This window comes from Camelus bactrianus, chromosome 5 (genome assembly GCF_048773025.1).
Source record: "Camelus bactrianus isolate YW-2024 breed Bactrian camel chromosome 5, ASM4877302v1, whole genome shotgun sequence".
NCBI classification, from domain to species: Eukaryota; Metazoa; Chordata; class Mammalia; order Artiodactyla; family Camelidae; genus Camelus; species Camelus bactrianus.
In genome coordinates this window covers 75,327,066-75,354,647 of record NC_133543.1, presented here as the reverse complement: position 1 = coordinate 75,354,647, position 27,582 = coordinate 75,327,066, and the positions used below count along the sequence as shown (strand labels likewise).

Genomic DNA, 27,582 nt, shown 5'->3' with positions numbered 1-27,582 from the left:
CTCATTGGTCCTTGAACTCTGCTTTGCAGTTTGCCTAAACAAGTAGCATCAATGCATATTTTCACATCTTAGTTAAATATCATTTTATGAGATATGTATTCAAATAATTTTGTCTAGTCCTCCTTGCTGTGTTCCACAAGGGTGTATATACAGAGATTTCTACAGAACCCCATTAGTATATATAACACCGAGTGGTTTTGTCCCCTTTTAAAATAAATAAAAATATATGGACTGGTCTATGAGGCTTCCTTTTTCAAATGCCTTTCTTTCCATCTTGAAACAAATAATGGATAACAATTTATAAAGAGCATGGTAAAGCATAGTCTGTGTAAAATGTGTAATGCTATATTAAATAAATCTAATTCTCTAAGTGTCTGCGTATTACAATCAACAAAATTGAAAGTCTTTTATGCTTTTTGCCTAGGATAATATTTTTGTCATAGTAGTTTAACATTTGTCAAATATCATTCTAGCCAAAAAATTGTAATTGTCACATACAAAGACTGCATAAAAGTTTATTCTGAAATACTGAAGAAAAGGAATCTGACAGAGTTGAAATAAACCTTAATACTGCAACCCCCCAAAAAAGTTTCAGTATTTTGAAATAAAATTGATTAACAAATTAGAAGATTTTTTTATTCAGTGAATGTAAAAATACAAGATTGATGATTACTGAAGAGTAGGTATCAGTATGACACATAGAATTTATTATGTTTTACAGGAGTTTTGAGTGAGATAAAGAAATATTTGCAAACTAGAAAAAAAAGAGAATCTATAAAGCCATTCTAAAAATTTTTAAGCTGAAATCTTGTAGTCTATACTGAATACTTATATTCCAAAGCCTCTAAATAATACACATGAATGTTCTATCAGCATGTGGATATTTAATACATTTATTAGGAGAAATTTATGTCATCCTCTAAGTACAAAACTGTAAAAATACATTATAGAGGTAGAGATAATAAAGTTTCAATGGTTAAACAAGATTTTAGTCTCTTGTCTTTAGAAGTCTTTAAAATAATATCGTAACCTTAGAATGTGAATGCTTTGGGTTTAGTCTTCCTTAAATACCTATGAATGAACTACAAATCTGTTATTATATAAACATGATTGCTTTGTGGTCCATTGAAAGCTATACAACTTTCTCTTCCCACCAAACATCTTATCTTCAGGACTTATAATGCATATCTATATAGTCTACTTCATATGCATATATTCAAATGGTGTCTTTATGCTCACACAGAAAATATAGAGAAGAATCTATTTTATCCCATGATGCCAACACTCTTAAGATTTATTTTGTTTGTAACTTTTATTCCAGGCCTCTGATATAACCTGCTTGAGTGAACAAGTTTTAAATATATCAGCAATATCTGAGCAAAACTCATTTGAAATTTATTATCAGTTTGAAATTCCATCATGTTCCACAAATGTTGGAAACTGACATGCTCTTTTTTGCAGTTCTTAATGATAATAGGTTTGCAATGAAAACACATTAAAAATAAGCCTAGTCCACTGATGAGAATATATTTAATGTATTTATTTTAGATTGCTGATAATTTAGGGAATACTTCATGCGGAGTGAATTCATCAGGCATCTTGTTTTCTTAATGCTGTTCTCAACTTTACAGCAAGGAGCCACAATTTCCCCATTTTCAATTTGGAGCAGAGAGGCATTGGTAGCAGCTGTAGCTCTTAATTTGACATCTAGTTTCAGGTCATTTTCATGTAAATAGAAAACAAGAGAGACCTGCCTACAATTTCCGTAATAGGGATGTTTGCTTCAACTTTATCATTTTTCCTCTGGCAATTTTATTTTCTCTCTCCAGGATTAAAGGAGCCAATAATTGTTCATGGTTATTATTTTTCATCTTTATAAAAACTTGTTAGTTTTACTTTCTATTACTCCAGAGCTCCCAATGCCTTATATATTTCAGTCATACACACTATCCATTAATGTTTCTAGCTCATCCTTTCCTTAATCTGGAGTAGGTTAGGCAGGTCAGGCTTTCTATTTCTTTCTGTAATATATTTTCTCCAAGCTTTGCAACTTCTTTTTTACCTCTGAAAAAAAAAATAGGTGAAAATTTGGAATTGTTCCACTGAATACAACTGATGCCTCATTGAAAGGAAAGTTTGAGTTTTGATTTATAATGCTTTGAGCATGCCCATATGTACCACCAACTGTGGCTTCACAGTTGTTTAAAATGTAATTCTGTGCTTTTTCTAATAAATACGTATTTTATTTCATTTTTTTTCCTCTGTTCTGGGGTATAAATGCTACTTTATGCTTAAGCATAGATATGCTTAACTCCATGTATTTTGCCATCTATACAGTAATTTTCAAGTGTATCTCAATGGGGAGAAATTTCATTTTGTGTACATCGTTTTTAAATATGTTGATTTATGCAGATTAAGTTAAGTAGGAAGTTATTTTTGTAGGTAGTCATTTCCATTTGTTCCTCTTCTAGGAGAAAAAATAAGAAATCAGATAGTCTTTTAAACATTTTATTTCCTGGATCTTCTGTGACATACCAGCAAATCACATACCCCTTTGATTTCATCTCTGCTGTCGAATTTGCAGTAGTTGTTATAATCCTAAACTTTTTTGTTTGGTGTTTTTACTGTGCCACATCTGGCTTTTTGTTTTGTTTCTGTTTCAGCAGAGACTCATCTGTACTCTTATTTTTTTTTTCTGCCCCAGTGATATGACAAGAACAGTGGAACTATCTGGGGAAGGAGGCCCCTTGGGAATACACGTAGTGCCCTTCTTTTCATCTCTGAGTGGAAGGTAAGATGTTTTCCTTACATCAGAAGCTCATACTAATGAAAAACTTGACTTGAGCTCATTTTCCCAAACATTTTCAGAAGATTCAGTATACATCTTTATTATTTAGATGAATACCTCAAGATATACTTCTATTGGCCACTTACGTATTAGAAACAAAACTAAAATCACTTACTTCTAGGATATGATGGAAAAGAAAAAAAATCATGGTTTCTGCATTTATAATTAACTAAGAAGTACTTTCTTAAAGTATTCTTATCAGTGACATGTAGTAAACAGAAACCCGGGGAAAGACTTGAACATATATTGTTAGATATATATAGCAACTGAATTTTTTAATGTTCAGACATGTACTTAAACAAGTGAAATATAGTAATCCCAAACTGGTATTTCTTGATAATGTTCAGGTGTATATAACTTAGAATAATAAATATTCTAACATTATAAGTAGTTACAGGAGAAGCTAAATATGTTTTGATGATTTTAGCTATAGTAGCAAAATGCCATTATGGTAATTATTTTGTTCCAAAATGTAATCAATTAAGCATAATTTACCACACCTTTTGAAATTTTAGGGCCATTATGTTTCTAAATCTACTCGGGTAAACGGTAATGTAGATTGTGTCACCATTTCTTGAAATTCCTGTCTACCTAACTGGACGTAAAACTTACTTTACTGATGGGAATTAAAGTGTGTGCCTGAGAGTTAATATTAGTATTAGTGTAACAACCTTACAGAACTAGTACTAGACATTAGGTTACTTTTCAATAGGATGACTGCCTTTAGCTCTAGACTAATACTGAAAAAGGCGATCAGAAACTTAAAGAAAATTAGTTTCTCACCCATATGACATGACTGTAATTAATTTGCTAAATTTATTTTCTTGAATGTATCACTGGAAGGACAAAACACTGATTTTAGCTTAGGGAATCAAAGGCCAGAAAAGTCTGTTGATTTTCTCAAGGTCACACAAAAGCCACATGCCCTCACTGCATTGCTCTTTCTAGAACAAAAATTCTCCCAAAGGTTATATAGTATTAATTTACTTATTCTGAGTATTTATTCAATTCAGTCTGCCATACAACAGAAAGAGCAGATTTAGTCATGATATTTTGGTTGGCATCATTTTCAGCAGGTAGCCATCTGCTACCTGTAATTGCAAAGTCATCACCTTTTTTAGCAAATAACATCTGATGCCAAGCTCTTGCTGGAATGCATGTCCCCTAAAAAGAAATGAACTGCAAAGCTAGTGGCTCTTATTGTCTCATTTCCTGTATGTGTTAATAAGTGTGTTTATAAATGTTACGGGTTATGGCACAGGACAAGCTGAGGTTGTTTTTGATAGACAGGGAGACTATTTACCCAGTTGTCATGAGAAATTCTAATGGCTTTTGGCAGAAGTGGGCTGATAGAGCTTTGTGAAATACCAGAGTGGTTAAATTACCAGGCCCTTTAGCTTAATGAAGCCGGAATAGAACACAAGATCATCCCAATTTTCAAAACATGAAGAAATATACAATGTGACAGTCACCACACTTCATTTTCAATAGTTGGGAGAACAAGTTGACCTTGTGGACCAGAAATCACCTTCTCCCACTTTAAATGAGGAAAACACACTAGAATGTATTGATTTTCTCCCTGCTCCTTCCTGTTCTGATTTCTAGCATAAGCCTTGCAGGAGAGGAGAAAGAGTATTGGACTTGGATTTGGAGCAGTTGGATTTGAATCTGTGTTCCCTTTTGTATAAGCTTGAGCAAGTCCCCTAAACTTGCCTCTTGTGAAAACCTACTTCACATCAAGGTTATGGAGATTAAATGACATTAAAAATATGAAAGCCCCTTGTAAAACACACAGCAGATGAATGTGTGAAGTATTAGAATTATTCCTACTTTGGCTAAAACAGAAAAGCCTGGTTCAGAAGTGCACTTTTATAAGTTCATGGTCAGCTGTTCAGTAACTTGATGAAATAGTTGCATAATTTTTTTTTTTTTTTTGCTATCCACCAGTATTATAGAAAGGAAATTTAATTAAAAAAATAGTATGGAAGTTGAGACATGAGCCAATAAAAGTTAAGAAGTAATGAGTACAGGCTGAAACAGCACACTTAACTCAACCCATGTGTCTAGAAGCAACTGCATATAGAGCGTGTCAGACAAGTGTCTGACTTCCTCAGGCCATGTGGTCTCACCGTGTGAGCGCAGGGGGTGCGGGTGGGGGAGTTAGGGTCATAGTAGTATACTTAGTTCTTAATTTCCTTCCATTTATTGGCTTATGTCATTATTTAAAATTAGAATTTACATTTAATTATTTACTAAGACTACTGTAATGGGCTTTGCCTTCAATTTCTTTTTGATTTTTTTTTTCTTCTTTAAGAAAAATAGAGCCACGCCTGTTTGTAGAATGAGCTCTCTAATCAAAGTTAGAACACCCTGAGTACCACACGGTGGCTGCTGTACTGGATAAGACCTCAATGGATTTATTAGGGTGCAGAATGCTACTTGTATGGAGGAACGTTGGCTTGCACAAGAAAAGCAAAAATGCAAAAAAGAAAAAAAATCAGAGTCCCTGAAAGTTAAAAGTGACTTAATTTCATTTTTTTTCAAAAAAGTCAACGTAGCTTTGTTTTAGAATTAAAAGTGTGAAATCTAATTTTTTTTTTTAGCAAATAAAGATAGCATAATATACCTGTTTCATAGTAAAGACAGCTGAATACGAGGCAGAAGGCAGGACTGAGTGAAGAGTGACAGGTGATGTGAGGAGAGGAGATGTTTAGGTAGTGATGCTAAGCAAGCAAGTGGCTAAGGTGGGAAGTGATACAGTGTTAACACTCCGGTGATAACAGTGGGAAGAGAGGAGATAGCAAGCAGAGGGTAGGTTTGTGACTAAATGAGTATTAGAAGAGCAAGAAGCAATCGTTACCCCTCTTAATCACAGGGCTGTGGACTTCAGCCTCCATTATCACTGCTTATTAATGCAAATGAACTGGTTCGTCTCAGCCTACAACTCCTCGATGGCATTAATTCTTAAATCCTGAGGGTCTTGGTCCCAAACAAGACAGCTCCCATAGCCCTCTCAGTTAAGACAAAGAAGGTAAAGAGGAACTCTTTTCTGAGACTTTCCATGCTGGGGGATGAAATCAAATTGGAGGGAATCCATCCCTTCCTTAGACTAAAGAAGGCAGGAGGGATTTGTTGCCAGGGACCGAACTAATAAAATCAGTCAGTTTTACATTTTACCAAAATTACCTCTGACACATGGGTTTTATAGTTGGGCTTATTCTGTCAATAAATTTTTCATGGAAAGTTAGGTTATTTAGATCAGTGAGGTTCACATAGCATACTCCAGCTGTAATATGCCAGCTAAATTGCAACCCAGTGGCCTGAAAGAATTAATTCATCTCCCAAAATGTGAAATTAAATCCTAGGGAGTAACATTACATGACTGATGATGTACTGAATTAAATTAAAGGAAGACTTGAATGCTTGTTAAAAAAATATCGCTTACATAAACTAGTTTATAACCACATGTGAGCTTCCTAATGGATCATGTTGTTGTGAATCCACCATAACAAAAATCCAAAAATGTGAACTATTAGAGAGTTGTTTAATTTAGGAGAGAAACGCTGTGTTGTTGTATTCGTTTTTCCTCTTTTTGACACGTCAGGTAGCTCAATTTTTAATATTATGTTACGAGATTAAGCTGGGATTAATTGCTTAAAAATACCAATATAAATCTCAGATCCTTTATCTGAAAATAGTAGCTTTCTCTTCCACACAAAATATGATTAACTTACTAACCTACTAGAACTAGGAAACGAAGCATCACCGCACGCTCGCCCTCCGACCCGGAGCCTTCCCTACAGTAGGTGGCGTGACCGTTCACTCCTCTCTCCTTCATCAGCGGACGGTGTCCATTTCACTTTTCTGAAGTGGAGATCTAAGTGGCCCTGCGTGTGACTCTCCTCCAGCCATCTTGAGGTGACCTGGGCTCTTTAGATTCACTGAGGCCCTGGAGGCAGAAGCCCCACTCTGTGGCACCTCCAAACAGGAAGACAGTTTTCTCCTCCACCTTCATCAGAGACTGCCCTTCTTCCATGGCTGATCCTAGTATTCACGCATCAAATGTGCTCATGTTTTATTTGGATTTGGGACTTAGTGCAAGGGGACTGTGTCATAGCTCCTAAGGCCCCTGTGGGAAAGAGGATGACAAAGTAGGGAAACGAGGGCGAGGGAAGGGGCGCAGGCAGTTTCTCCACATCCAGCAGACTCCTCTTGGAGGATGTATCTGTCTGTCTGTCTTCTGAGACAGTGGGACCCTGACATGCCACAAAGAACAGGGAAATCCCGCAAGTGAGAAATGGCTAAAATATACACGAGTTTGATTTCTTCTAGGTTTTAGTTCAGATACTACCAGTATGTAACAGGCACACGAAACTATACACACACACACACACACACTTTAATTCTTTATTTGTATTGCTGTAGTTTTCTTTCACCTTTTCTTTTTCTCCAGCCCCCTCCCCTCTTGACTCTAAGCCACAGCCATGAAGCACCAAGAACCTGCAGGTATCTTCTCAGAACCCAGACACTTTCTGGTTAAAATTTCAGACGACTCTTCCCAAAGCCCTGTCTTCACACTGTCACTGCCTCGCTCAGAAGCAGCGAGTGGCACGGATACCACTCCAGCCTCATCAGTCAAGTCCATCAGCTGGTATTCCAGGCCCCTGCTTGTGGCACTGGCCTCCCCAGCCAGTGTGAGCTCCAGCCCTGCTCCTTACATGAACCCGCCGGGTTTTCGCGCCTCCCTGTGTATTTTCTCTCCTTCTGTCCAAATCCAGCTCATTCTTCTGTTCTAGTTTACATCCCACCTTCCTTCCAAAACCTCCAATGAACACTCTAGGCTTATTGATATCTCCAGGGTTTTTTGTTTGTTTGTTTGTGTGTTTATTTTATTTTATTATTATTATTATTATTATTTTTTTTTTTTTACAATTTTTACTATACTCGAAGCCTATGCTGACCGTTGTCCTGGTCCCACAGGCTTGCCTCATACTCCTCCATCTGGGGCACATTGAAAAAACCCTCTATACACACTTGATTCAGTGGCACTAACAAATGGGACTGAATTTCCTTCTAAACTGAGTGATACGATCTGTGCTAGATGTTTACTTCTTAAAACGCAGACTATTGATCTGGGCAGGAAGACTGCAAAACATTATCATGTATACCTAACCCTCTCCCATTATCAAACATCGTGTTGCTCCCTTGGCACCTCAGACTTAACTATTACACAGTCGGCCCTTGTGTGATGCCCTCTCCAAACCACGAGTCCCCCGTGTCCTGAGCGCCAGTGAACTCCACTAGCTTTTTCTAAGCTTTCTACAAGCATGGGAAATAGAACTGTAGCTCAGTGTGCTCTGGGATGGTGTTTGGGTCTATTTGTCTTGAAGAGCTTCTTCTTTTTAGTGATTCATATGTGTATGTGTGATTTTTTGATTTTTTTTTTGTTTTTTGTTTCTTTTTAACTAAGGATTTAAATAACAAACAGTAGCCAGAATATAAAACATAATTTCTTTCAGAAGTAGAAATCAACACTTATTTCTGAACAGTTGCAAGTGGAGAATCAAGTCACGTATTATGATTCACTAATTCTGTTTTGACCTGAATTTTGCATGTAGGATTCTTGGGCTCTTCATCCGCGGCATCGAAGAAAACAGCAGGTCCAAGCGGGAGGGGCTGTTTCACGAAAATGAATGTATTGTAAAAATCAACAACGTGGACCTCGTAGACAAAACCTTTGCTCAGTAAGCATTTTTCCTTATTTTATTTACTTTGTGATTCCTGGAATGCTTATAATCATTACTGAGCTCATGATGATAAAAATGTAGGGTAGAACTTGTGGTCAATTCCCTTTGACCCCAAAACATCCATTTTCACATGCATCCTATGATTGAGCATCCTCAAAGGTGGCCTGCACATGTCCCTGACAGCCCGAGAATGGCAGACCGCAGACAGAGCAAGCCTTCTGCCTGGTTGTCTTTCTGGGGCACCAAGAGATGGGCTTGTTTTTCTTGGGATACGGGTCAGTTAGACTGGTATTTAATGACTCTTTTCACAGACTGTTAGTTCAGCTTATTAATTAACTTCCTTGGTGTCAGCCGTCTTCCTTAAGCTAAATATCTGTGAGAGATGTCTGTGAAGACTCACTGAATAGTAGAAACAAAGGGAAAAAATTAAAATACTCTCCTTCAAGAAATCATTTCTCTGCATGTGAAAATGTTACAGGAATAGGTTCTTATACCTAAGAATTAGAGTCTGCAGCAGTTGGCATATATATGCTTTTTTTAAATGTAGATTGGCATTGCAGCGGAACAAGGGGATAAAGATGAATACTCTTTAGTAATGACCGCCAGCCTCTCTTGTGTCTGCTTGAAACAACTCTTAATATATCTTCTCTGTGACCATTAGTCTCCAATATTGTGTGTTGTGTTGGGGGGGCGGGGGGTGAGTGATTGAGTGCCTGTGGGTGGAGGGGCATTGGGCACTAGCTGCATACATGTGGAAGAAAATGAAACCTTAAGAGTCTGTTAGTGAAAATAATAATTGGCAAAATTATCAGTTATCAGTTATGATATTATCTTTATATAACACTGTGCTTTTTTTACAAGGACTTAATAGGAGTGCAGGGCAGACATGGTTACCCTGATATTTTACAGGTAGAAGTTGAGGCTCATAAAAATTCAGTATGGAGTAGAAATTGACTCCTGGTCAAGGAACTGAGCAGAGGAGTTGGGCTGTCTGTGTGACGTCTTCTCCCTCCTCCCCTAACAATGTAAACTCTTCAGTAAGGTGACGGGGAGCTCAGAGAGCTGTTGGAATTGAGATTGAATATTATTTGGTGTGGCTGCTCTGCCTGAAATAAAGGTAGCTTCAACAACATTTATTCTTTCTAAGGACAAGTAAGTGTGGAGATGGCAGTCCAGAGTTGGTATGGCAGGTCCACCATCAGCAGCGAGTCAGGCCTCTTCTGTTTTTCTGCTTCGCTGTATTAATTATGTGGCTGCTATCTTTAAGTTGTGTCATGGTCACAAGATGGCTGCTGGGTTGCCCTCCATCACTTCTGAATTTCAAGAAATAGGAAGGAGGAACAGTAGAACAAAAATTACTGCTTCCCAGACGAGCCAGCTTCCCTCTAACCCCCTCACTTACATCCCATTGGCGAGATAGGCTGCCCTATCTTGCCTAGTTTTCTCTAGTCCTAAGGCTTAAGGAGGCGTAAGGAAGAAGGAGAGAAAAAGTAGCAAGGAATTTGAAGGAAAACATAAAGTGCTAGGACGAAACAGTAAAAAAGTATAGGTACTCTTTAGTAGAATATGGGGTGGGGTGGTGCATATTGGATTGACAATCCACTATGATGCTTGACACAATCAACACACCTCCCACATGTCTCCATGAGGAGCATTGTGTCAATATTAAACTTCTAGAACACAGCCCATGTTAGAAAAGACCTGTGCTTTAGAATAAAGTCCTAAAAGGAAACTAATTGATAATCTGATCAAGAGTATGAAATGATTTTTTTTTTCCATCTTAAAGTTAAAGCTTGCTTTTATATTTACTTTGGTAAACACATCTGGGTTGATTTTCAGATTTAGAAATGCTTGAAAGCTGTGGGTTGTTGGGTAACTTACTCAAGCTCTTTGAGTCTCAATTTTTTCATTTTCCAAAATGAGAATGAATTATACTTACCTAACATGGTTGTTAAATAAGATTAAATGAGAGAATCATGCACGTTGCTAATGCACTTGTAGCCCAGTGTGGTGGCACCTAATGGGCGGGTGGTAAGCGGTACCTAGTACTTAATTAGAGAAGTCTTGCTGCTAGTAATAGTGGTGAGCATCCTCTCTGCTTATGCTGCTGTGCTGCTTCCCCAGCCACGATGCTGGGGTGCTTTAGACGGCATGCTTGAAGGCGGCATCATTATCCATCCACTGTCTTTCAAGGGCTCAAGATGTCTTCCGTCAGGCGATGAAATCCCCAAGGGTGCTCCTGCATGTGCTTCCACCTCAAAACCGTGAGCAGTATGAAAAATCTGTCATTGGACCTCTTAACATTTTTGGTAACAACGATGTCGTTTTGAGAACAAAGGTGCCGCCTCCTGTCCATGGAAAATCGGGAATAAAGACAGTAAATCTCGCAGGAACAAGCGGTCTTGAGGAAGATACATCGGCTTCCCTGCAACAAAGCAAGAGCCCCCCACTACCAAGACTAAGTAGAAAGCCCCCCTCTCCCTCACTCTCCCCTCTCATGGGGTTCGGCAGCAAGAAAAATGCAAAGAAAATTAAGATTGACCTAAAGAAAGGTAATTATTAAATTATGCCTAATCGCATTCTATTATTGTAACATGTCACACTGGTTAAGAGAAATGCATTAAGGCTAATTTTGTTAATTCTCCCTTCATTTAATTGAATCAAAGAATAGATTTAAGTGTATACTTTGGTACCAAATTTCTGGAAATTGTAGTACTTTCTTACTCTTTTTTTTTTTTTTTTTCTGGAGAGTGGGTTATTTGAAACAAGAAAATTAGGAAGACATACTGGGAAGTAGAAAGAACTATTTCAAACTTGATAGAAACAGCCATATTGTGTCACAACTTAATACTAAATAGGCACTAAAATTCAGTTGTCCCTGTTTCAAGCAAGATGAGTGATGTTTGAAGAATTCTTTAGTCCAAGTCCAAAAAGCCAATTTATTATTTCTGGTTCTCTAAGATACTTCTGTATTAGCAAAAAGTTATTCCTCAGCAAATATGTGGTAATTATTAATTTCACTAGTTTAACATTGCAAACAATTTTTCAAATATACATAATTTCAAATGCATGTATAACCTTTTCTTTCTTCACTGTTTTCAACTTTTCATTTCAAGCCCAGATCGATAAGACTAGATCATGCATGTTCATACATATTTATGCAGTACTGCACATACACACATAAGCATTCACGTACTTCCGTGCTTTTGTTTATTTTGTAATGTCTCTTGATGATCGCTTCTCCCAGTGCAACCTTCTGCAATCCGGTGTGATTTTTCAAGACTCTAATTTAAAGAATCCAAGGTTTCATGGATTCTTGTCTAAATTAATAGAAAATTTAGTGATCACAAGGTAGTTTTAGAATACGTAGTAACATACATCTAAAGCAAATAGCATGTACCTTTAACTAAGAGAGATTATTCTGAAAAGTCCTCTGGTCAAAATTGTGTCCCCCCATAAGAATTCTGTACTGGGAAGAAAATGTACTGACTAGGAGGCAAAAGTACTCCTGTGTGCTTAGCAATTAGATTTTTTTTATAGAAATGTATCCATTGTGCTTTTCATACAAATTATGCAGCTATGTATAAGGCGTGAGGTTAAGTGGTTTGAGGATAGATAAACCAGACAAAAAATGTGACCTTAAAAATTCATCAGAAAGCCTTGAATGCAAGAATAAAGAATATTACATAACAGCTATGTTTTGGGAAGATAAATCTGACAGCACAAAGATACACTAAAGAAGAAGGTGAACAACAAGGGATCAGTGAAGGGTGCCCTGAATCTGTCTGAATGTAATATGTATGCCTAAATAGCTGACTGGATGTGGGAGGGAAGAGAGAGGAATTAAAGCTACTGCTGAGGTTTTCAGCCAGGGTGGCCTGTACAATGGAGATGCCATTACTAGAAAAATTAGGATTTTAAGTAGAAAAAGCCTGGATCTGAGTTGGAGATGGAGGTTCAGAGTGAAGTATAAAATGCTGGTGAAAGTATATGCTTGGTGATATCCAGGAAGTTGACACCAAAGAAATTAGTGCCAATCCAAGAGACTTAGGTGTCATCCACAGGGAGATGGTAGTTACAGCCAGGAGCTGGCCAAAGCCTAGAGACAGATTGTTCGAGGACTGGTCCTTGGGGATCATTTGTGTTTACATAGGAGAATAGTAGGTAAGAGAAACAGCAACAAATATGATGTAAACAGAGAGGCAGGAAAATAATCAGAAACTGAAGATATGAAAAACAAGAGGGGTGGTTAATTTCAAGAAAATGGTTGGTGAGAAGTGTCAAAGCTAGAGGGGGAAGATTAGAATAGGAAAAATTATTGGATGTGGTTATGGGGAGGTCATTGGTGATGGGAGATGGAAGGGGCAGTCGGATTACGGGGGGGTCATTGGTGATGGGAGATTGAAGGAGCAGTAGGGTTGAAGTAAGGATGCGCTAAGGTGGAGAAATCTAACCATACTTTTAGATAGAGGTTAAAAAAAAAATACACTTGAAGAGAGATGGAGATGTAGAATGAGACAGGAGCAGCCAGAGTGAGTGATGGGACAGTGGAATGCACCGAATAAGGAAGGGTGACACGGGTACACAAGGAGCGCCGGGTTGGCAGCTGATGGAAAGCCTGCCACGTCAGACGGCATTTGCTTCTCTGGAGGGTGTGAAGTCAGGTGTTGGTTTACTGAGAAATCGATCTCCTGGGTAAACGGATAACATGTGGCGTTTCTTCCAAGACCTTCATAAATGAAAGTAGTAACACATCTAGATTGGCCCTAAATTCACTGCGATACCATCATGGCCTATGAGGAACTGAATCTGTATTTGAAACAGGAAAAACTGAAGCATATTTAAAATAATTTCTGGAATGCCAATATTTCACTTCTCGTGCATTAGTGTAAATTAGGTAGATTTTGCTGTAAGATGGAATATAATATTAACTGCTGCTTACGGTGATTGTGTATTTTCCTGGCCTTATACACTAGGCCCTGAAGGACTTGGTTTCACTGTGGTTACCAGAGATTCTTCCATACATGGTCCTGGTCCCATTTTTGTAAAAAACATCTTACCAAAGGGCGCAGCAATAAAAGATGGCCGCCTGCAATCCGGGGACAGAATCTTAGAGGTAAGAATCAGAATGAATATCTTCAGTAAAATACGTCTTGGTGTTTAAGTACATAAACATATAGTCAATTTTGAACACAATATATTGAAAACTGTACTTGCAGACAAGATAAGGACTTTAATCAGAAAGCTAGTTAATGGATAGCCTGTTTGTAAGTCTCCAATAAGAACAGTGATACAGGCCCAAATAGCATTGCAAAGTTTTCCATATCTCCTTTCTTACATCTGCCTCTTAGGGTCCCTGGGGAATTTGGGTCAACTCCAAGAGTTCATCATATATTCATTTAAGGCCAAGAATTTGAAAGTCACACCCAAACCCTGGTCACAGTTTCTTTAAACTCTTCCAAGGGTGGACCAACCTGTCTCGGGTTGATCTGTGCCTGTAGAGAAGTATTTGGGATACCTAAAGCAAGAGTTTTGTTTTGTTTTATTTTGTTTTGTTTTGTTTCCATTTATTTTTGTTTGATAGTATCATCTTCTTGGCTAAATAAATATTGTCAAATTTATCATTCAGGAAATCATTTTCATTGAATCTGGTTGGTTCCATTTAACTTTCTCATGGAGTGGAAGCAACACTATATAGCTTTTTATGTAGTTCTAGATCAGAAAGAAAATGCACCAAATGACTAATGTAGCCCCAAATTAGAATCTCCAATAATCTGTAGTGACTTGTGGACTATAATTTTCTAACATGGAGAACACTGTTGAATTATAATGAATACTCTTATTTCTGCAGGAATTTGCCATGTGGTAACAGTCCATTTCTGCTTTTTGTATTAGGCAGACAATGATACCAGTTAAGCATCTGAAATCTGTTTCCCTCCTACTTAAGGAAACATTCTCTGGTATCTGTCAGTCCGAGTTCCCCTTCATAGCAATATGATGTCTTAGGAAAAACTGCTGATGCTCGTTACTGAATGTCTGAGGTTGCCCAGCACCATAGTAGCGATGGTTAGTATATTGCTGGTGTTATAAACAAGGTTGGTTTGGGCTCATGTATTCAGTTTTCATCTTGCCAGAGCTTCACTGATCATGGGAGCCCATTTGCTGCTTGCTTTCACAAGCCATCCAGGGTGGAAGGAGGTGGCAAGTGTTGTTAACTGTGGCCACTCATATGATTGCATGCATTAGGTGAATGGCAGAGATGTCACTGGACGGACTCAGGAAGAGCTCGTGGCCATGCTGAGGAGCACCAAGCAGGGAGAGACCGCCTCGCTGGTCATCGCCCGCCAAGAAGGAACTTTTCTGCCCCGAGAGCTGGTATGTTCCGATCACAGTCTTACTGACGTTCCGGTACGAAACTTCATATACTCAGTGACTTCAGAATAGCTGAGAAATGAGTTCTAAGTCATAGGCTCCATTTCTAGCAAAAACTGAATCACACTGAGAGTGTTCTGCCCCATTTGGGGCATCCCTGTTTTAGAATGTTGATGCAGTGAGATGGTTATTTGCAAACAGTGCTTCAGGTGTACAAATTCAAGCACCTTTGAAGGAAGCAATTTAACAATATTCAGCTAAATAAAATACACACTGAGTATGTGCTGTGGGTTAAGCCCTATGCAAAACACAACCAGCAGAAGTGTTCATAGTTCTACCTTAGTGAAGTTTGCAGTCTAAAGGGAAATTAAAATGTAACCAACTATTTAAAACGGTGATAGAGTGCTATAGTAATACATAGCAAGGGAATTTAACCTAGTCTTGAAGGCTGGGAAAGGCATCTCAAGAAAGAGAATCTCTAAAGTCTTATTAAAAATGTATACCATTTGACCTAGTAGCTACATTTTGCATAATTTGTCCTAAACTGATTATCAAAGATGTGGAAAAATTTCTTGTCCCATTGATTTTTTTTTCTAAAGTCCTATTTATTGTAGTGATATATTGGGCACTGTACAACCAGAAGGTATTGGTTAAATAAATAACTGGATAACTTTCCAATGAAATATAGTAACTACTTAAAATGGCCTCTGTGAGGAATTAATAATGAGAGAAGGTTCATAGTATATTGTTAGTAAAAAGTTGGGTATAAAATGATATATACAGTATGATCAAATTACATTAAAATCTAAAAAATTGCTGGAAGGAGATGCACTCAAGTTGTTGGAATTATGACAGGTTTTCATTTTTTCATTTTTTAACAGTGAACATATCATTTTATTATTGAAATATTTCTTAAAAAGGCTTTGGGGAGATCCAGAGGATTTTAATGGTCAATCATGGAGGAACAGATGTGATAAGAGGACTTTTAATTACCCTTTGTTTTTTATTTCCTTTGAATCTTTGTAAGAAATGACAAAGGCACATACGGGTAATATGATACGTTCCCAGAGTTAGAGCATCAGAACAGTGACAAGTTAGTTGATAACATTTAGTGTAGTTGACTTGAAAAAGAGAAAGTTTAGGACACGTGATAATTGCTATCAAATACATAAAGAGTTATTGTATGGATTAAAAAGTACATTTTAATCTGTTTCTTCAAATAATTTATATCCATTAATTTGTTTATGTATTAATTCAAGGAACAAGTTACTGAACATGTGTTGTGCACTAAGTCGGAGGTTCTGGGGATACAAAAATAATTAAGACTAATTTCCTGCCCTATGTGAGCCTGTACCAAAACAAATACTTGGAAGTGATGATGTTACAAGAACTTTCTAACTGTCGGAGCTGTCCAAGAAGGAAATAGGCTAGTTAGCATACTGAAACAGAATCTGCCTCGCCACCTGCCAGAGAAGCTCTGGAAACAGTTCTCCCATTGATAAAGTGATAAGACTAGATAACCTCTAAGATTCCGCCTTTGTTACATGTGTTTATATTCATGTTTGAATATAGAGCTTTCCTGAATCACCTCTCTTATAAATATATATATATATATAGAGAGAGAGAGAGAGGGAGAGGGAGAGGGAGAGGGAGAGGGAGAGGGAGAGGGAGAGGGAGAGGGAGAGGGAGAGAGGGAGAGGGAGAGGGAGAGGGAGAGGGAGAGAGAGAGAGAGAGAGGGAGGGAGAGAGAGAGAGAGGCGCCTCTCTCTTACATATGGAATACACAACTCTGCCGTGGCATTGTATATTTTATATGTAAGAGAGGTCTATATATTCTTCATGTTTTATATGTAAGAGGTCTATATATTCTATATATTTGTATTATATATGGAATATTCTATATTGTACACATAGAATATATATAACAACCTCTCCCATATAGAGAATATACAGGCTCCTTCCCTCCGTGTTTCTGTAGCAAAGAGTTTCCTTTTGATTCCTCCTCCTCGTTCCCATCATCGTAGCCATTTTCCTCTTGCCCTGTTGTATGCTTTGAGAAGACCTGTGGCAAAATAGGGAAAGGAAGATACACTCTCTTCCTCCTTTCCTCTACTTAATTCTTCCATCCCCAGCCACTTTGGAAAGCAGAATCTTGAATTTCTGCCTCATCTCCTCACTGAAGCTCCTTACTCTTCCTAAAGAGAATGCTGTCAAAACTTGAAGTCTAGATTTTTTTCCTCTAAATTCAGATAGATTCTTTCCTTCAATCTTATTTATCCGAAGACCGTGGTCTTTCTCTGCAAGGGTCAAAGCGATAAGAAACAATACAAAAGGGAACACCATGGATGGATAGCAGGAAGCCCTTACACTTCATGTTTAATTATTTGCCGGTGATAAAAACTCTTAGAAGACCTCGGGAGGACTGTGTACTTGTCCCAGGGACAGGAGAACTAGGAAAGAAGTTTTGGTGTATTCTGTTGATCTGTGGTTCTGGGAGGAATAAAACCCTGCATAGAAAGAGAAATACTCCAGGCAGCCCCCAGGCATGCAAAAGAACCCAAGGACAGAGCTGCAGCTAGGAACTCAAACCCTCAGGAGTCCCTCATTCCCCATCTAATAGTTACTTATACCCGTTTTCCATATGTCCTCTAGAATTTCCAACTGCGCAGCTAATTACTTCTTCCTACAAGCTCTCCACTCCCACCCACCCCCATCCCACCCCTGGTAAGAGGGAGGGGAATGCTGGTCTTACTCCAGTTTGAAACTCTGAATGCATTTTCAATCAAAAACAATTACATCTAGAAGTTAGTAAATGGAATAAGAGAATTTGGGGACTAAAGGGACCTGAAAGAATCAGTGAGTCCAACTCCACTTTTGCAGTTGAGAAAACAGAGGCTCAGGGCTGTTGAGTAACCTGCCTGTGGATGCACAGTGAGCAGGAACTAGATGCCCAGCTTTCCTAACACTTAGTATCATCTCTGGAGCTCAGCTTCTGTCCTCACCACCTACTGTGTGATCCAGAGCAGGTCACACAATCATTCTGGGGCTCAGTCTCCTCATCTGTATCATTAGATTGCGGTGAGGATTAAAAGACGATAATCTCTAATGAGGATGTCATTAGATTGCAAAGCTCTTAGTGTTGCTTCTGATCAGTTGTAAGTCTTCAATACACGTTAGCTGTAGTTATTTCTTCTAGAACATTACCACTTCTGTAGTATTAGAAACACAGTACTATATTTTATTGATATTATGGGATAAATAGATTTCTGCAGGCTTACCTGGGACTAAACACTATTTTGAACATTAATTGTCTTCTTTTCCATCATTTTAAAATGTGTTCTGGTATGCAAAGTACTGAATTACAAATAAATTTTCAAGCCAGGCAGCCTGTATGTATTATTTCACTCTCATTAAATATAATTTAGTAAAATTGGATTTCTATCCCAGAAAGTGACATCATAGGCCAAGCCCACCAAGGAGCACATTAAATAAATTATGCAACTGTGAGATTATGAGTGACAATAAATTGTTTGTTCTCATCATTTTTCATTTTACACAAAATCTGGAGGGCCTGTAGTTAGTATCCATTCTCTAAGAATTTTCTGCCAAATAGTGTCTTTAAAAAATATTTTATTTCTAACTATCCAAATAAGTGGAATATTCTTTGTAACCACGCAAAGTAGGAACCTTTGAGGCTTACAAGCACTAAAGTAATGTAGACCTAGAGTCTTAGTTTTGGAGGAATACGAAATACATTATTTTTCCAGCCCAAATACCTGTCTTGAATCCTAAATAGCAAGAACCATGCAGGAAGTTTAAGGAGAGGTCATGTTTGGTGTGCACGGACTCTTTCCATGGGAACTATTCAGAGTGTGGCACTGGACTGTTTTAAAGCATGGGATGGGGAAGAGTGTGCAATGTGATTCATCTTTGTGTTTTACTTTCGAAAAATTGAAGGTGGTATCATTTGGGTCTCTTCTCCCGTATCGTGATGGATGCTCACACTTGACTTTCCATTGAAAATCTGGCAGGATGAAGGAAGGACAGCACTTCCTGCTTTTGTCCTGTTCTATCTCCTTTGAAGAAAACAAACTGTGTTTATTGGTTTCCTGTTCTGAGATGCTGTCCTCTCCCTTTTGTTACACTGTGCTATTTCACGAGCTCTGCACCCTCTTCACAGCGCCGCTCTGCCTGTTTTCTGACAGTTAAATCTTCCTCACTTCCTTGTTATCATTAGCTCCTTACGGCTCACAGCCAAGGGAGCATGTGGTCAGCAGTTCCCCAGGAAGTCCCAATATAGGATGGTCCCTCGGATGTGACCCTCTGTCATTCCAAAGGCCTCAGCATCCATTTCCTGGTCATTTCTCCTGACTTGCCACAGAAGAGAACTGTGCTGAATTCTTACATTTGCTGCTCCGTGTCTTCCTTCCTGAGCGACTAGTTAGTATCACCATTGTAATGGCACATTTAGCCAGCCGTCCTTCCATCTGTGGCCAGCTGGGTTGAAAATCAAATGAGAGGAATTGATGTAAGAACATTGTAACTATTTAGCTCTTTCTAGTATCTTCACCAAAAGAACTGTGCTTCAAAGGTAATCTTTCCAGAATCCCAGTCTGGAAGATCCTTTGACGTTCTCATCACCTTACTGAGTGAGAGTTTATTAAAGAGGTGTTCACATAAGGAACATTTTTGCAAAAGGGGCTTTGAGATTACTGTCAGTAATAGAATCAGAAGGTGAAACTGCTGTGTCTGCACCTGCACTTGAAACGAAAACCATGCTACTTATTTGGTGGTTTGTTTGGTCTGTTCTGTAAAAGACACGGTCTGCAAATTCTTTTCCATCCCTGGTACCTGAAATTCTTTTTTTCCTGTGCAAAGTGTCATATGAGTTATCTTTCCATTTAGAAAAGATTCTGAAAAACTGAGAGTTTTCTATTTCCTCCGTGCCTTTACTTTAAGAGCTTCAGAGAACGATGCACTGAGCCTCGTGTGTGCCATGTGTGTGCGTGTCCATGTACATGTATGTGGATGTCTTCTTCCATTTACTGGGGGAAAAGAAACCTTCTGCCATTTCACTGTTAACCTCTTTAATGTTTCATGTTCTGACCTGCTGCCTTATCTTTAAATTATCCAGAAAATCACAGCCACCCCTGGTGGGTAAAACAAGCTGAGAAAATTTCAAATGTATTTATAATTTCTACCTGCCAAGTTTGCCCGCTATTAAGCGCCAGCCTCTGCAAGGGGGATTAACTATATTTCAAGCGAGCAAGTCGCCCCTGCCTGGTGTGATTGAGGTCCCAAAGTTAGCCATGTTTGTCATGCTAATCTTCTCTCAGGAACATGGCTTTTGCTGAGAGAAAAAAGAAAAAAAAGAAAATGATGCACACCCATGTGGAGGCTCCCTTAAGAGTTGCTGAGCATGCGATATTCCAACGCTGCCATGTTTACCAGTCCCTGTGACTGCCTTTGCTAAGGCAAATGACACGTGGCCCCAACCCCTTCCCGGTTTATTCTCTTCTTCCTAAGTGAAGAATTCACACCTTCAAATGTCAAATTATTTAACATCATGAATCATGCAAAAATATTAGTTTGAAATCTTCCGTGAACCTCGTTTAGCTGATATATTATTTTATTCCCTTTGGCTGTTTGATTCAAATGATTCTATGCTTAATTAAGCAAGGTACTTAGGGAAGAATGAATATTATAGTGGTTATTTGTGGATAAGTAGCAGAAATTGAAGGATGATTTCAGGATGATTTTTCTACCTAAACCAAAGTACAAGAGTTATGTTTTCCAATTTAAATAATTATGCAGGAACTAAAATGCATTGCTATATTTTATAGATTCTCCAAGTGTGGTCTCAGACCAACAGTGTAGCATCACCTGGGAACTTGTTAAACATGCAAATTCTCAGGCTCCCTCCAGACCTAAAAAATCAGAAACTCTAGAGGTGGGGCTCAAAGAAGTGTTTTAACAAGCCCTCCAGATAGTTCTGATGCTTCCTCAAATTTCAGAACCATTAAAGTCGTGGTTTAGTTACAAAGAGTATAAGGCCTATGGGATAAGTTAGTGAATGTAACTGACTAGCTTCAATAACCCAATTTTCAACTTCACCTTTCTCTTCTGCAAACAATTTCTTGTTGTGTGAAATGTATCCTGTGAAAATTTCAAGCCCAGTTGAGCTGTGGCTCTTTGGCCATGTGCCCCTCCTTTTGGCCAAGGGCCAGTGCGGAGTGCAATCCAGTTACTCAACTCAATTACACCTGATTCATTTAGGCAAACTCAATTGTACTTGACTTTTTCAGGCCCAACTCGATTGTGCTTTAAAATTTTCACACTCAATTTGATTGTGCTCCAAATTTGTTGCGTGCCACCTTGTAACTTAGAGATTTAAACGCATACCAAAGGGAGGCGCTCTTAGGGATGCTTAGAAGATCGGATTACTAGTATTTGTTCGAGGTTATACCTAACTTCTCCTTCCCTTCCCCTTTGGAATGCTGCAGGTAAGGTATGCTCCAGTGGTCCATGCAGGGACCACACTCTACCATCCCCATTCTGCTGTGTTGGATTCAGAGTTTGCAGAGCTCCTAAGAAAGTGAGCCTCAGAGACGCTCACAAAGCAAGTATGCTAAGCTGTTCCCATTCGTCTCATTTTAAAGATGGGGAAAGTGAGGCACGGAGATGTTGTCCCTTACCAACATTGACATCGTTTGTCAAAATCAGAAATGTTTTTAAAGGAAGACTTCCCTCTCCCCAATAAGCATCCGACTTCTCACTTGTGCTGTGTACTAAGAGACTAGCTCCTTCATCTCTGCCAGTTTTTAAAATGCGTTCGATAACCCACAAGGCACAGGGATTAATAGTCATTTGCTACTCTCTAGGAAGTGCTCATACCTAAAAGAATTTTACTGAACCCTTGTCAGCAAAATCTAGTCTTGATAAAATAGATGATGATAAATGCTCTGGTTCAGCGTTATGCAAACAGATGGAGGAAGTGCTGGCCATTTTGCCTGGCTGTATGGCTTCCAGGTGTCAGAGTGAAAATACTTAATGGCTTTTATCACAAGGCTGGTTTTGTTGGAGACTGGAAGGTGGTGGCAAGAGGAGTGGTCTATGCTGAAAAGAAGCTCTCATGACATTGCAGAGGCCTGGAGCCTCATTATATAGTAGTGCAAAGTGAAGTATGAGGAGCTATGAGACCTGGCCAGACTCTCATGGCACAAGACATATGTCTTATGAGTGGCTACTGCGGCCACGATCAGGCTTCTGGAGGCTAGAAACGAGAGGCGCCTTCTGAAAATACATGTTTAAACAGCTCAGAGAAAGGAAGACTGTGACCCACCACAGACGATATTCTTATTATCCAGTTAGCCAAATGTTACCAGTAATTCATGCCAGCTGTTGGTAGGGAGCAGCTGGATAAGAAGGTGGTTACCAAGCTCAGGGGGTGACCTTGATTTGCCTAATTACCACACTGCCTGTGATCAGTACACTTGTTAAGGTACATTTGGTGTAAGATAAGGAAATGCGTTCGTTTTGTAAAGGGTATTTAAAGATTAAGGGGAGAAAATGTACTGCCTTAATTGATTGCGGTTTACTTTTCCAGCTGTTATCAAAGTAAATACCACACATGTGAAACTGCCGCAAGAGTCCGTTTCATTTTGAACATACACTGAGAGGTCTGAACGTGTTTCATCTGCCTGTTTTTCAAGAAAATGTGTGATCTTTATCATTAAAGGATATCAGCTTAAGATTGTTACTTTTTTTTTTTTCTCCTAAGAGCTGATAAAACAGAGATAGACACTTAAATAACAATCTGTTGCCACTTACCTCTTCCCAGGCCCCGTCCCCAAAGATTCTCTGGGCAATGACTTTTAAATATGTTCTCATTATTTTTAATGAGTGTGCATAACATATGACGCATAATACAACAGTAGATAGGTGCCCTTTTACTGAACTTGTCAGATATAATAAAACATTGAAGGAGTTAAGATGCACTTTTCTTTAAGATACTATAATTATTTAAATTAAGATGCCCAAGCACAAATTGCCCACTATTCAATTCCCATTGCTAAAGAAAGCCCCACCATGGTCTGAGTTCTCTCTCTAAAAAACAAATGTTTTATCACAAATGTGAAAAAGACAAAGGAACATTCAATATTGTTATGTCTCTCTAAGTTTACCCTTCTTTAAATCTACCCCGATGGCAGGATATTCAATTATAAACGAGTTCAATTATGCTTCCTGGCCACTTACGGAGTTATATGAAAGACTTTTATCACCAGGTCTTTCCGCAATTAATTCTTTGCATTTCTTAGAGGCTTAGGACCAAAGGAAGGATTGTTTCACAACTTAAAATGCTGTTTTAGTTTTCTTACATTTCCTCTTTCTCTTCTCTTCCTTACTCCTTCCTTTTCTTTCTGCTCTGACCTATCATCCGGCCTTTCTGGAAGCAAATAACACTCAGTATGGTATCTTGCAATAGTTTTAGAATATTTTTATTTCTCCATTACGTTAAAATGCCAAGTAGAGATGAAGAGGAAGGTAATAGTACATTACATTAAATTGCATTAAAATGCCAGGTGGTAGATAAAGATGGTGGTAGAATAGAGAAGTTTATCATCCTGCAGAACAGCAAAGCCTCCCTTTGCTAGTCTTTATTATGTAAACATTGGTGCCTCTGGCCTTAGTACCCTGCAGGTGAACTACAGACTTGCAACCTGACTCACAAGGGCTCCTCTCGCCTCCTAATATTCCATCTATTTAATACAGGAGTAGATAAGTCATCTCCCTTTCCCTGCTTTGTTGCTTAGCAACATTTTAACAGCGACACTCTTGCTAAGCATAAATTCCTGTCCCAATTTAAATTAGTTATTTGGGATTAGCCGATATAAACTTTATATATAAAATAGATAAATAACAAGGTCCTACTATATAGCACAGGGAACTATATTCAGTAGCTTGTAATAACCTGTAATGAAAAAGAATATAAAAAGGAATATATATATATATATATAAATGAATCAGTATGCTGTACACCAGGAAACTAACACAGCATTGTAAATCAACTATACTTCAATTTAAAGAAAAAGATAATTAAGCCAAAATATTAAAAAAAAATCCTGCCCCTATTCTGGATACATCCCTCCCCAGATGAGGGATGTGCTTTTCCTTTCTTTCTCTCACCCCATGTAGAGGTTTACTCTTCTACAGTAGACACACACCCACGACCTAGACTGGGGAGTGAGAGTTGGGTTGTGTAGAGCGTGAGGAACTAGTAAGTACTAAAATTAAATTATCAAAAGAAGAGGTCATTTGACAGCAAATAAGGAGAAGACTTTGATTATCTATAAAATGAGGAGACTGAACTAAATGGTCACTTAGATCTCTTCCTACTGGAAAATTCTCCGAATTGCGGTGCATCAAGTTCTGGCATGATGCTCTGTACAGCTAGCGCCTGATTGTGAATGATCTGTGTATATAAATGGGCAGCAGGAGCCTGCCTCTGTTTGCTTGTTCCACAGTTCAGAATGCCTTGGGAACATTTGACCTAAAGGATGCCTTCTCCTAAGTAAACGTAGAGCTAACAAATTGCCAACAGATATCTTTCTCCTGGCCACCTTTTCGACTCCCTGCCGTTGCGGTGCTTGTTGACACAGCAGTTAGCAGACACAGACGGAGGCCTTCTTCCAGGGCTCTCCCACAGCTGTGGGTGCCATAGGAGACTCACTCCCCCAGCCAGCTCAGAAGGAAATGTGTTCTTTCTCTCCTAAATTGGAAATTCAGCTGTATTTTCCCATAGAACATTCTGAAGTATTGCCTATGCACTAGAATGGAAATTACTGTATACTGTTACGTTTTGGAGATACTGAGAAATGAACAAAGTAGGTTGGCTAGTTGAAACCAACCTCGGCAGAATTTACCAGTATTTCTTTTGAGGGAAAAAAAAAAATTCAAGCTGTGGGAACCAAGTTTACAAACAAACTTAGAGCATACAACCTATTTTCTAACTAGAAATTGCCTTATCTGGATCCGCAGTCACAGTTTATTTAAAGCTTACTTCGATTACACATAAAGAGAAGAAAATGAATCACAAACATTATTCATTAATGTTTTGGCCATCCTTAATGCAATAAAAAAAATCTCTGTGTTCTGTATTCTTCTGTTGGAAAAATATGACTGTGTCAACACTCGCAACTTGTTGAAAACTTGGCAGATATTTTCAATGTAATTATTAATGCAAGCCACCTCAATCCTCTTGGGTACTAGACAGGTGGTAAATACATTATAGAAATAAATATTAATGTAATTATTAACTTGATGATTTTATGTGCTATGTAGGCATGCAAGAAAATTAAACAAAGATGAAGGCTGTTGAACTTGTTCACGTCCCAGGACATACATAACAGTGACTTATTCCCCGTATTGTAAAGAGTTAGAAATGCACTAGATCGAGCCTTGTCTTCAGCTGCAAAACTGAGTACGATTGTAAAAAATTATATATATGTGTAATTTTTCATGGTGGCTAAGTTAATAACATGCCACTATAATTTGTGTACGACTGAAATAGGAAGCAAATCACGTGCATCCTAGTCGGAAAGAAAGTATGAAACAAAATACCCACAAACAAGTCAGAAGCTTATTTTTTAAAAGCCCAGTCTTTGCAGTCAGATAGAAGTTCAGAGGTTCCTCTTTAACCTGTAGGGTTTCTTGCAGAAAAGAATACCGATGACATATAAATGCCTTACTTCCTTCACAAACCTTTGAACATGTAACCCGAAGATTGCGTTGCCTCTCACCCTCAGCTCTCAGTAGCTCTCAAGGGACTTGGCACATCTTATCAGACAGGAGCAGCCAGCCAAGGGCAGCCGGCACATTGCGAGGCCAAGGCAGGGTGGTGGTCAAGGCCATTGGGCAGGTAGCGAAAGGCCTCTTGCTGTGTGAAACAAATGCAGTTTCCTTCCTGCCTTCTGCAGGAGCTAATTTTGTTTTTCACTTCTCTTCTGGTATGAGAACAATAAGGACTTGGAAGGCCATTCTGCCTGGAGGAGATGTGCACCAGATTATCATCCGTCCACAGACGAAAAGTGCCGAGGTCAATGAGAACAGGCACTCCGGGATGAAGTAAAAGGTTTAATTGAAAGTACTGTCCCGGGGGAGATAGATGATTGAGCGTGCTATTGAGTGGACATCAATTACCATAGACCAGAGTGAAGAAAGTGAAAGGCGGACCATTCCATTTTTTTCCAAGTTCCCAAATCTGTTTCTCTTTAAGAGAAAGTGGGAGGTCATCCTAATAGAATGCAAAGAGGGGAAAAGTCAGTTTTTGTTCATGCACAGTGTTCTTAGAACATTATTAAAGTTTCTTAGGAAGGTGCAGCTGAATTTTCTACAAGAAGAGATACTTTTGTTAGAAGTTAGAGATCTGGGCAGAGTACAGAGTCTGATGCCAAACAATGGTTAACATTGATATATATCTATTGAGTTGAGTTGTTAGTAAATGTTTTGCACTTACTCGTAATTATAAAATTTTTTTTGATTCTTTGATCATGTCTCTCAGCTGTTTTAGTAGGTTAGGTTTTCATTCTACAACGTAACAGAAAAAATAAGTTGAGGCATCTGAACATACGGTCCCCATTAAAAACTAGACATATCGCTGAAATATGGCCATCTTTATAAATCACACGTATTTCTTTAGCCAATGCCCTGCTTTTGACGTGGCTAAAACAATGAGATGAACTCTGCATTCACAGAGACAAAGTCTGGGATCAAGAACTGCTTAACAGGAAAATAATCGGTCGGGTGTCTGTTTTGCTAGTCATTAACATATTTGAATGATGACTTTGAGTCTTCTTTCAGGTCAGATATAGTATAAAAAATATTCTGGATTATCCATGCCCAATAGGCAATGGATTTGAAAGGACAAAGGCAGGGAGATAGCAAATATATCGAGTGTTGTATTAAGTGTTACACATAATGCTGAATTTAGTTTTAAAAAAATTCTCAAAGCAACTTTTAGTTTATTTGCTTTTCAGTTTTATTTAGAACAAATGAATTCGCTCAGTAAGTGAATTTTAGTTTTAAAAGTGAAAAATTGCTTTTTTAGGGTTAATTTGAACAGGGTAGTTGCCAAATAGTACCAGCTGTCATAATAAAGTAGAAGTGAGTGACAGGTTTACTCCACCCCATATCAAAACTCAAGAGCGGATATGGTGATCAGATGAGCCAAAATAAATGTGAGTTCTTAGAAACATTTGCAAGCTATTTTCTTGCAGAGCTCAGCCCTTCATAGGCATCAAAGTACATACAGGTCATGAGTAAGCTTAGCACTGTTACCGAAATGAGAAAGAGGAATTGCTCTGTCGGTGGAGGTATCCCAGATACACTACCTGATATCCCAAACTCCCATTTGATGATGGTGACGGTGGTGATGACAGTCTATATTGCAACGTTTGGGAACTTAATTAGCAGTTTTTAAACTAATTTTTAATATTAATGAAAATGTGGCCCATTTGAGCTACAATGGGAGAACTAACTGCTACAGCACTTGTCAGCAGTGCTCTTTAAATATTTACTATACAGTTACTCTCGGGTGTGCATTGGGATAGTGCTAGC

General features: G+C 38.5%; 1 protein-coding gene across 4 annotated transcripts in view; it reads left to right on the top strand.

Moving 5' to 3' along the window:
• The window catches only part of PARD3B (par-3 family cell polarity regulator beta), a 944,975-nt gene that overhangs the window by 478,281 nt on the left and 439,112 nt on the right, over window positions 1-27,582 (top strand). For all 4 annotated transcript variants that reach the window (XM_074364121.1, XM_074364119.1, XM_074364120.1 and 1 more), the window contains exons 6-10: window positions 2,705-2,791; window positions 8,467-8,592; window positions 10,789-11,147; window positions 13,572-13,711; window positions 14,842-14,970. In XM_074364121.1, coding sequence (XP_074220222.1) covers window positions 2,705-2,791; window positions 8,467-8,592; window positions 10,789-11,147; window positions 13,572-13,711; window positions 14,842-14,970 — 841 coding nt within the window. The remainder of the gene's footprint in view (window positions 1-2,704; window positions 2,792-8,466; window positions 8,593-10,788; window positions 11,148-13,571; window positions 13,712-14,841; window positions 14,971-27,582) is intronic.